Raw genomic sequence first — 11148 nt, 5'->3', positions numbered from 1 at the left:
AACTGCATATTCCTCAAATTGCAAATGATCGAAAGCCTAAAATTGGAATGAAATTTGCATCAAGATGATGCATTTGAGAACATAATGTATTATATACTACTATACTATCATAGCATTTCTAACCATTTATACCAAACTCAAATATATTTTTGAGTATGAGTCACACCAAAAAGTAATTCTACTCCAATCATTTACTCCAAACTCAAACTCTAAAAAATATTCCATATCTACCTATTTTTTATACTTTTTCAATTATATCTATATACTTATTTAAATTACATATTAATCCCATAATATTTTATTAATAATATATACATATGTTAAATAAGTATACAAAAATCTCTTATTAATATATTTATGTATTAAATATACTTTATATTAAAAAATTTACACTACTTTTATAGTTAAAATACACTAAACTTACTATAATAAAATTCAATAAATTGAAACACATTTAAAGATATTGCAATTACATAAAACATATCACGATAAACATAAAAAATAGCCAAAATTCAAGACTCAAATTTTGTGTACTGTTCTCAAGAAAAAGTTATATGTAAACATATTTACTAAGGCCATCCACAATAGGAATAGCCCAGCAATAGCCCAGCCATAGCCTAGCCACTGCCACATCATCAGCACTAAAAATCCTCCTGCCACATCATAAATAGCCCAGCCATAGCCTAGCCACATCATAAATAGCCCAGCCACATCAATAGCCACATCACTAATAACAATTATATAAAATGACATAATTAACAATCACACAATATACGGAATTTAATTTACGAGACATATACGGGAAACATTAATAATACTATCCACATCACTATTAACAAATATATACAAAATGAAATAATTAACAATCACACAATATGCGAAATTTAATTTACGAGACATATACGGGAAAAGTTTAATAATACTATTAAAATTTAAAAAAGTGGTGCGAATGAAAATGACGAACAAAGCGCGTATATATAGTGTTTCGGAAAAAAAAAATTAATTTTCGCGCTAGGCGGTGCGCTGGGCGATCCGGGCGCTGCAATAGCGCCGAACGGACCGCCCAGCCGACCGCCCAGCGCCACATAACCGCCCAGCGCTGCGCGGTTTCTCTCTCCATTCAGCCGCTGGGCGGCTGCAATAGACCGCCCCGCGAACCGCCCAGCGCCGGCGCTCGGCTGGGCGGTCGCTGGGCGCCTATTGTGGATGGTCTAAGTACACCGCTCAACCTCTTGGAAAACAGTAAATTCAATGCATAAAAAATAAAACTAATGTACCATTAACATAAAAACTAAAATTAAAATGTGCAAAATATGACCGTATCGGCTAATTCAACGTCTCAAAAATAATGACGGATATGTGATATTTTAAATTATTTTGCAGCTACTCATTTTTGGTATTGTTTCATAAAAAAAATCCAAAAATGGATTTGGGTATGGTGCATGGTTTGAGAACTTTTTAATACCAAAAATGGAATTTGGTGTCTGATTAACAACTGATATTTGATAAAGAATAATATCATAACAACTGATATTTGATAAAGATACTAGATTTCGCATTAGCAAGTATACCCATAATACAACATCCATCAATATATAAATATTTGGATTTCAATCTAAGAAATCTGAGTAGCGGCTTCTTTCTGTGTAATTAATCTTGATGTAATTCATGCGTTATTACCACTACCAAATTCAAGATCACCTCACAGCTTTAGCATGATAAGCCGAACCCAAATGGGAACAGAGGGTCAGAAGAATTCTCCCCCGCGTGTATCGGAAGCTTATCGACACTGGTGAACCATGTCACCGACAGTCGTCCTTCAAATTCATAATCACCAAAGACGACATCTGTGACTCCCCTACCCTCGGAACCTGGCAGCCAAGCAACAACCAAGGCATCGATCTTTTCCAAAAGCTCTGGCTCTAAAACCAAAGGCCTTCCCGTGACCAGAATCATCAATGTTGGAACTTTATCTGCAACTAAGCTCACCAACTCAGATCCATTGAAAGGGATTTTGAGCTCCGGATCATCACCACCCGATTCAACATAAGGGCCTTCACCCACAGCCACTACAGCAAAAGAGAAATCTTGGCCAGAAAATGTTTCTGGAGTAGGATTTAATTCGTATATCACTTCTGCCTCATCTTCCACTGCTTCTTTTATAGCATCCAAAATAGTTGTTCCTATGAAAACAATGATTTTAGAAGATGATCAATTAAATTAAATGTGCTCAACTGTATCAAATAAATTCACGAATCAGTTTGTTTTTGGTAATGTGTTCTTTTCCATGGAAAGCATTGTGATTTTATCCACTGATCCACACAGTTAATATACGAAAACATAAAAATTCGAGATTAGTGATACTGTGCTAGAAACTTTAGCTGCAAAAGCAATCCACATTTTTATCTGGCATCCGGCATCCCTGAACTACATCTTATCGTCGTCATGATCATGAAAATTAAGATGAGAATCCTAGATTAAAAATAGTTTTGTTGAAGGATATTATAAGTATTTGGAAAGTAGCAATGCAAGACCTTACCTTCAGTTATTCTGCCAGTTGTTCCCTCCCAGGTAATTGTCCACCCTCCACACTGATATCCAAGGTTATCAGCATGTGTTCCCGCAACAAGAATTCGCTTAGCCTTCTTGTCTAGAGGGAGTAAAGGTTTTTTTCCATCCTTCCCATTCTTTAACAAAACCAAGGACTTACGAACAGCTTCACGTGCCAATTCTCTATGTGCCTGAAGTAGTACATTGGTAATTGAGATAATCTCATATGCTACAGTCTCTGATTCTTATTAAGATATACAGATTAAGTTTCTGAAGTTTCGGATCTACTTAGCAGCCAGAAAATCAAGAGAGAGAGAGAGAGAGAGAGAGAGAGAGAGAAATAAAACAAACTGGGAGTAGAAACTTGCCCTGTATTCATACAAAAAATGAATATTAAGATTTCACAGAAACGCATGACGTCCAGTTACATCTACAAATCTCCCAAATAAATACTTATAGTTGAAAGAGCATCATAAGGAGAAAATAGTTTTCTTTATTCAATAAATTATAGAATCCGTATGTTGAAATCAGGATATAAAGCTACTAAGATTAAGGTAAAATGTCATTTCAACATATCTATCAAATTCACCAAGACTTGTATCCAAAAAAACGAATTTGTTTATGGAATTAACAAAATAAAATGCAAGCATTTCCAGGGCTCTAGTCGCTCTTCATGATTTAACAGGGAATCAGATATGAGTTTGATCAGGTCCTAGTCTCTCTTCATGGCATGTAATGTTTAAATTCTATGAATAACCAAATAGAAAAGAAAAAAATACCTTACAACCAACTAATTCTAGTAAAGATAAGTCGGTCAGAGGATACTCAAAAAGTCCAGCAATGAATTTGACTCTCAAGATCCTCTCAACAGCATCATCAATCCGGGACATTAGTATCTCCCCTGACTCAACAAGAGAAAGAAATTCATCCAAGAACAGTTCATATCTAAAAGGAACCATTACCTGCATATATGAAGAGGCAAGGATAAATTTTTTAACTAGATCAAACAAATTGAGGGATAAGAAATCATATAGACATATTCCTACTATGTCAATCCCTGCATTTATGGTTGATAGGATGCTCTGACGATAATTTGAACCATGAGGGACATAAAGCCGGTCCAATGCCTCCCAGTCTGATATTATAAAGCCCTGTGGCAGGTTATCGTTCACTATAAAGTAGCTCAATGATCTGATAAATTAAAAAAAAGGAAAAAGAAAAAAAAATGTAGTCTAAAATGTTCAAAGTGATTTACAACCTCAGTCACTGCTATTCTTTCTCACGGGGAAATATTGACTTGTTACACAGGACATACAGCTGTAGTGAATAGCATGAGGGTTCTGGTCCTCATAGATGTTTACAGTTAACCTCATATCTTAGTTTTGCTGGAAAAGCTTTATCTTCAATTACACAAAGATAAGCCATAGACATTTTTGTGAGGTAAACTAACAGAATCTCTCTATGTTGAATTGGTCCAAAATTGACGACGAAAAATTATACATATTCCAACAATTGTACCAAACTACAATCATGGGCAATCTGGTGCATAACATTGGCCTTGGTCTGAAGTGTTTAACTTAGTCTACGCAGATATCCTTTCTATGTCAACCAAGAATTAGTAGATATAACGACAATTAGATTTCACACAATGGTTACATGTTGCCTTCAGCGACATTTTTATGAATTTTAAGTAATTTCTTTTTCTTTTCACATTTGAACTAATAACTTATGAACACTCATTTAACATCTGGTATTTAGTTCGTTCATAAAAAAATTTCACAGTTGAATTGTCTCTGTTTCTTATTAGCATTCTCTATATTAATCTTTTGCCTTGATGGGGTCCTTGAGAATAAAAACAATGTCAGAGAGCTACCATAACAGAAAAGATGATGATACTTCAAATTTATATACCTTGAATCCTAGTTTGTTTTTCAGAACTTCGGTAAGAAGATAATGGTTCGTATGCAATCTCTTTCCATTCCAACTAGAGTATGATGCCATTACAGAGCAAACTCCTTGGGAAAGACAATCCAAATATGGTGCAAAGTGAATTCTCTCCAAATCCTCATATGACGTTATGGTATTTCCCTCATTTATACCTTTATCAGTACCACCATCACCAACAAAATGCTTGGCGGATGCAAGAACGTTTTTTCTGTAATACCAGACTATGAGTCAACGAGACATATACAATTTTCAAAAGAAAGATAATATTTCATCATAAATACCAGACTCTGTATGGTTACTAATTTAATTATTATGAAAACACTTTGGGACAAAATAAACATGATAGTAAAGATAATTTATTTTGTTTTGGTTTTTTCACCTTCCAGCCAGAAATGGATAGCCCATTGGATGCCCTTCAGGTGGCTGTCCTTGCAAGCCTGTAACAAGAGAGGTCATCTTTCTGACTATTTCAGTGTCTTCACTATAACTTTCATAACTTCTTCCCCATCTGGGGTCTCGGGTAACCTGAAATGCTTATTTTTAGTAGTTAGCACCGGAAAATAGTAATAATAAAAAAGGCACCAGCAGTGTTTATCACTGACAAACCTATAAGCAAATAGAAACTACTGAATGTAGACTGTGATAGAAAAGAATCTAAAGCTGCTAGAATAACAGTCTAGTGTTGTAGAGTTAGAGGGAAATGATAGTTCGTCTTGGATGTTTAGTGAGAAACGAGGCGTTGATGGATGCATTGCATTGATAGTTGACACTCACTCAATCATAATATGAACGTGAATATACTAGTCTCTGGTATATTCAACCTTTTAGACAAGTTGGTTATTTAGAGGATATCTGTTCAAACCATGTCACCACCTTTCTATTAAAAAGAACTTACAGCAACACATGGAGCAAATGCATAATGGGCTCCACTTGCCCTAACTTCAATAGCTGTTACCTCCCCAATCGTCCTGACTAAATCTGCATCTCTATATTGGATTATCAGATATTAGTTTCATCATATAACCAAAGCATCAAAGAATTCCATTGTATAGAAAATAGAAAATCCTCCATTATATGCCCATGGGCACCATGTTATGGACAAAAATCACATAATCATAGAATGCATTCCACTTCAGAAAAAGGGAAAAAAATTGAAATATAAAGGGGCATCGCCACAAAACTTAGCTACTCATTCTATTTTCTGTCAACTTTTAGATCATTAGAAAGCAATGAGAGGATTTCTGTGAAATACCTACCTATTAACCGAAATTCTGACACACAACCTAAAAAGATCATAAACTTTTCCACTCTCCATTCTTGTAGCATCTCCTATTCCTATTCCAATAACTCTAGGATCTCCTTAAGCTAAAGAAGCCACTCTTATCTTTATAATAAAAAAACACAGCTCCACTTTTGGTTCGATTTGAATGAAAGTTGGGAAATAAATACAGTACATTATTGACTGTTGCGAAATTTCATTCCGACTAAAATTGATTTCACCTTTGAAAAACCAATCAGAGTCACAGCTTTAGCTTGAATCTTACAACTAGCGGTATTGAATTGATCCTGAATTCTTCTAGGAATTTGAATTCAATCGATAACTTTCATGCAACGTAAAGGTCAACTCATAGAGAGTCCTCATAGACTGATAACAACATATATCGAGAATGGAGTTGTACAAGCTTGAATTCAATCTTGAAGAAAACTTAGATAATGGTATGCTACAAAATTGAACTGCCAAAGATTGAATTTATTTGAAAATGGAGTAGTTAATGTCATATTATGCTGACCTAGTGGCGCCAAGGCCAATGTTGTGAGGAAAAATGGTGGCGCCGTAGACATTGTTGTTCCCGTGGACGGCGTCGACGCCGTAGAAAATCGGGATGCCGAGGCGCGTCTCCAGAGCCCCCTTCTGGAAGCCGTCGACCATTTCCGCCCAATCCGCCGATTTGGCATTCTCAAACGGCTTGCTTCCTCCTCCACTCAGCACACTCCCTGTATAATCGAATCGAATCGAATGGAATTGAATTGAAATGGAAGCAAATTATGAAGAGAAATGCACCGATGAAGCGGTGTCTGATGGCGGCAGGGGAAGCGACGCTGCGCTCGATCTGAGTCATTTGGCCGATTTTCTCGGGGAGAGTCATCTGCGAGAGGAGGTCCTTGACACGCGCCTCCACGGGAGCGGCGGGATCCTTGTACACGCAATCCATGGAAAAGAGCAGCAAATGCAAATGGAAATCCGAGGTGAGAATGCTAAGTAGTAAAACTAATGAGAGAGTGAAGAGATGCAATATTTGATGGAAACAAATCTACAGAGTAATTAATTCCTAAATTAGTTGCACAATCAATAATGACATTCTATAAACTGCCGGCATCTCTGCATTCATCATTCATGTGCATTTTCCTTGCCACTCTACTATTTGATTTTGGTAGATTATCATGCAATCCGACTTCAGATTCTAAGTTTGTTTCACCAATGTTTATTTCTTAACTATTAATACAAAAAAGAAACTAATACCAGAAGTGGATCTAATAAACATCTTTGCTACCTAGACTCGACGCAGAAAATTGGTACAATAGAGGTTATATATTCTAAATTTTGTACTCCCTCCGTGGTGTTTGGCTTGTATGGGCATGTCGCAACGATGACATCTCCTCCACGTCTCTTCAATTGTTGGCATTGAGTCAGCGAGTCGGGTTGTTTGGGACTGCAGTCCCAATCGGGTGGTAATTCCGTCCAAGGCTAAATACGGGCGAGTGTTCTATGGTAGTGGAGGCGATTTTTTTGCGCCACGTTAGATAGATGAATAAAGTGGGTTCGACTGGGTTTCGCAGAAAATATTTCTCCTTACTACATTTAAAAAAAAATTATTTTACGTATTTTTAAATTCTATATGAGGTTTAAGAAAAATTGATTTATAAGATTTTATATTTTCACTTATAATGTATATATATTCATTGGATAATTTTAGAATTATAGTATGAAATTTTACATTAATATTTATTAAATAAATATTTACATTTAAATTTACCTTATTAAAACTATTTCTGAAAACCTTCAAATAGAATTTAAAAAAATAGAATAACATTATAATTAAAATTATGTTAAGATTAGAAAAGAAACAATAGGATTTGTAGTTGTGAGTCTTACTTGGCTTGGGCTGGGCAGGGTTTGTCCTAGGTTTGGGTTTGAAAAATGGCTCAATTGGAAGCCATTTCAACTATGAGCCTAGCCGGCTTTGTTTTATTGATGGGCCGACATAGGACGTGTCAGGTTGGGCAAGTCCAACCCAGTTGACAACTCTAGCCTAAATATGTCTAATTATTATTGCTAAAGAAGACATGTGAGAAGCCGAAGCATTTTAGTTGACGATGTTGTGTGGCTAGGAAAAAGTATGCAAAGCAGTAAACAATTGAGGCCTCTAAGAGCATGTCATATGAGAGTAATATGGAGCATGTGTCACTCCACAAATAGGATTAGAAGCGCCGCAAAATGTAATGATGCAAAAATAGACGTTGAAATGTGAAGCTCAAGCACTAGATTTTTAGCGCAGCTAGAAAAAGGATGTTAGAAATAGAACCCAAAAAAAAGCCAAAAAGTAGCCTAATCTTTAGACCATCAGCAGTGGGGCGCCTTAAGGCGCGCCTTATGGCGCGCCACGTCAGCATTTTTATCCTCCTCCTTCTCCACCTGCAGTGGAGCGCCCTAAGGCGCGCCACATCATCAATTTTGTAATATTTACAAAATACATATGAATTAAAAAAAAACTAAAATACATTTAAAATACGAATTTTAAAAACTTCATTCATTTAATAAAAATTAATACATTACAATGCGAAATAATAAAAAATGCAAACTCAGCGACGGCGGTTACGAGCCCACACTTCTTCAATCATGTCGCTCATGAGCTGCGCATGCTCCTGTTGGTTGCGCATTGAGGCCTGCCTAGATAAAACCTCATCGAAACCTAACGGTAACCCTCTATCGGGTGTCTCGGTTGATGTGCCGGCAGAGCTAGATGCACGGTCATCGTCATTCCAATCGGTGATGCTTCCGCCTTCACTCTCGACTATCATGTTGTGCATGATTATGCACGCATATATGACATCGGCGATGACTTCCTTGTACCAGAAACGAGCCGTGATTGGAGCACCCCAAATGCCCGCTCTACATCCTTCCGCGCCGCCTCTTGCTTTTGCGCAAATAAAACCCTCTTCTCACCAATCGGGTAGCTGACCGTCTTTAGGAAAACTGGCCACCGTGGGTAGATGCCGTCGGCCAAGTAGTACCCCATATGGTATTGGCGTCTGTTGGCAGTGAACTCTATGGTCGGGCCGTTGCCGTTACATTGGTCGGTGAAGAGGGTGGACGAGTTGAGGACGTTGATGTCGTTGTTCGACCCAGCTACGCCGAAGTAAGCATGCCAGATCCAAAGCCGATAGTCAGCGACGGCTTCGAGGATCATCGTCGGGTGGCTGCCCTTGTATCCACTTGTGAATTGGCCTCTCCACGCCGTCGGACAGTTCTTCCACTGCCAGTGCATACAGTCGATGCTCCCGAGCATCCCAGGAAACCCGTGCGCCCTCTCGTGCATCTGCATCAGACCCTGGCAATCAGTGGTTGTCGGCTTGCGCAAATATGTGTCGCCATAGGCCTCTACTATCCCCCGACAAAAGTACTTCAGACACTCGCGGCCTGTAGTCTCCCAACAGTGGAGGTACTCGTCAAAAAGGTCCGCCGTGGTGCCGTATGCCAACTGACGAATAGCAGTCGTGCACTTTTGCAATGGTGTAAGGCCAGGTTTCCCGATGCCGTCCTCCCGAAACGTGAAGTATTCTTCACGTGAAGACAATGTACGAACAATGCTAAGAAAAAGGTACCTCGACATTCGAAACCGGCGGCGGAACACAGTCGGGCCCCAACGTGGTTGATCGGCAAAATAGTCTTCAACCAGACGCCTGTGAGCTTCCTCGTGGTTGCGTCGGACATACGTCCTATGTCGAATAGGACGATGGACTTGCTCAGCCGCTGCTGCAGCCGCCGCCTTCTCGCGCTGCATTTGCGAATAGCATGCCGCCATGGCCTCTTCAACGGCTGCATCGAATGCTTCGTCAATTGAACGACCGGAATCAGACGAACTAGAACTATTGGTGTCTTCGCCGGGATTCATTTTCGTTGGATGTTGAGAGAGAATATGTTGAGAGATAGTCGATATGTTCGTATGCACAACTGAATGAGAAACGAGATTTATATAAAAAAACGAAACCGCGTGCCATCGTCTGCGTGCCATCGTCCGCGGCCTTCACAATGGGGCGGACGATGTCGCGGACGATGGCCATCGTCCGCGACGTCCGCAATGGAGCGGACGATGGCGCGGACGATGGCCATCGTCCGCGGTTTAAGTCGCGCCCGAAGCATAGGCCGCGACTATCGTCCGCGGCCTATGCCACACACCCACAGTGGGGGCGGACGATGAATGGCGCGGACGATGCGTGCCATCGGGCGTGCCATCGTCCGCCCATTGCGGATGGCCTTAAAGAAGATTATCTACATTAAATTTAAATACAAATCCTAACTTAATCTAACTAATATAACGAGACTCCAGCAAAATAAATGCATCCGACTCTTACTCTATCTCGTACCGAGTGAGCTCGCTCCTTCTTCCCATAATGAACAACCCAACTGTAAGGTTTCAATCCACCGAGTAATTACAAGTACAAATGCATAACAAATTAGGCTATTAGATCTATAGTCTCCAGATCTTGATAGCTCAAACTTGAAACACTTAATACAAAGGTTTGAAACAATTGAAATCGAAAGAAGAAGCACAAAAGGAAACGTATAGGCTCAGGTTGCACTAGGTATAACTGCACAAACCTATTAATCCGACCCTCAATCCCTTGAATCACCGTTCAATTTGCCCATAGCAAACAACAAGTCAGCTTCACCATATCCACTAAACCCTAGATCTAGCAACCACTTTGTCGCACATGCTCTCAAGAGTTCCAGTCACCACCAAACATCACTCATCAGCTCCTCCAACATTGCAAGAAGCCACCTCACACGGCCAAGCACATCCGACAAGAAACCAACAGTTTCAAAATTCACTCACTCACACTCCACTCACTGACTCAGTGTATACAGACACATGGAAGGAGGAACAAACTGAGCTCTCAAGCTTTCATCACAAAGAGATCACAAGAAAAGAAGAGAGAAGAAAACTCTAAGAGCCTCCACAGTGGGACGGATGTCCCGACGGACTTCCCAAAAACACCTCCTGCCACGTCATAAGAACATCCCACTACACAATGACGGACATCCCGACGGACATCCACAATAATAAAAATGCACAAATTCACCAAATTAAATAATTTACGGAATTAAACAATTTACCGAATTAAAATTTCGACACGAATACGGACGGAGAAAGTGCAATGATAATTTCATTAAATAAAAAAATAAAAAAGTACATTTCAACAAAAAAATAAGTCTAAACAAATTACATTATAAATATCAACGACGACCCCTCTGAGTCCATAGCTCTTCAATTATATCGTTCTGAAGTCGAATATGGGCTTGTCGTTGGCGCATGTCGGCAAATGCACGGACTCGATCGGCCTCTTCATGGGGTATCCCCATACGTACAT

General features: G+C 39.2%; 1 protein-coding gene across 2 annotated transcripts; it reads right to left on the bottom strand.

Moving 5' to 3' along the window:
• Nucleotides 1-1501: 1501 nt before the first annotated feature.
• On the bottom strand, nucleotides 1502-6985 carry LOC121790667 (beta-glucosidase BoGH3B-like). 2 transcript variants are annotated; one of them, XM_042188821.1, is made up of 9 exons: nucleotides 6560-6985; nucleotides 6288-6492; nucleotides 5393-5483; nucleotides 4877-5022; nucleotides 4462-4705; nucleotides 3597-3701; nucleotides 3330-3512; nucleotides 2540-2741; nucleotides 1502-2183 (listed from the first exon to the last, which is right to left on the bottom strand). In XM_042188821.1, exons 1-9 carry the CDS (start codon nucleotides 6708-6710, stop codon nucleotides 1711-1713), a joined length of 1800 nt encoding a protein of 599 aa, XP_042044755.1. In that variant the 5' UTR covers nucleotides 6711-6985; the 3' UTR covers nucleotides 1502-1710. The 2 variants fall into 2 exon arrangements, with proteins under 2 accessions (XP_042044755.1, XP_042044760.1); XM_042188826.1 differs by lacking the exon at nucleotides 6560-6985 and having other exon boundaries at nucleotides 5393-5475; nucleotides 6288-6418.
• Nucleotides 6986-11148: the final 4163 nt, after the last annotated feature.

Source organism: Salvia splendens, chromosome 2, assembly GCF_004379255.2.
Source record: "Salvia splendens isolate huo1 chromosome 2, SspV2, whole genome shotgun sequence".
Lineage (NCBI taxonomy): Eukaryota > Viridiplantae > Streptophyta > Magnoliopsida > Lamiales > Lamiaceae > Salvia > Salvia splendens.
Note: the sequence above shows the minus strand (reverse complement) of the source record. Positions and strands in the feature narration are given on the sequence as shown.

Bases quoted from the DNA above. Each gene is read 5' to 3' on its own strand.
- LOC121790667 (XM_042188821.1), bottom strand. From the start codon at position 6,710: ATGGATTGCGTGTACAAGGATCCCGCCGCTCCCGTGGAGGCGCGTGTC. The intron at 3,702-4,461 runs GTATATAAATTT...AACCTGCCACAG, and splicing joins AAAACAAACTAGGATTCAAG to GGCTTTATAATATCAGACTG. The intron at 3,513-3,596 runs GTAGGAATATGT...TCATATATGCAG, and splicing joins TAAATGCAGGGATTGACATA to GTAATGGTTCCTTTTAGATA.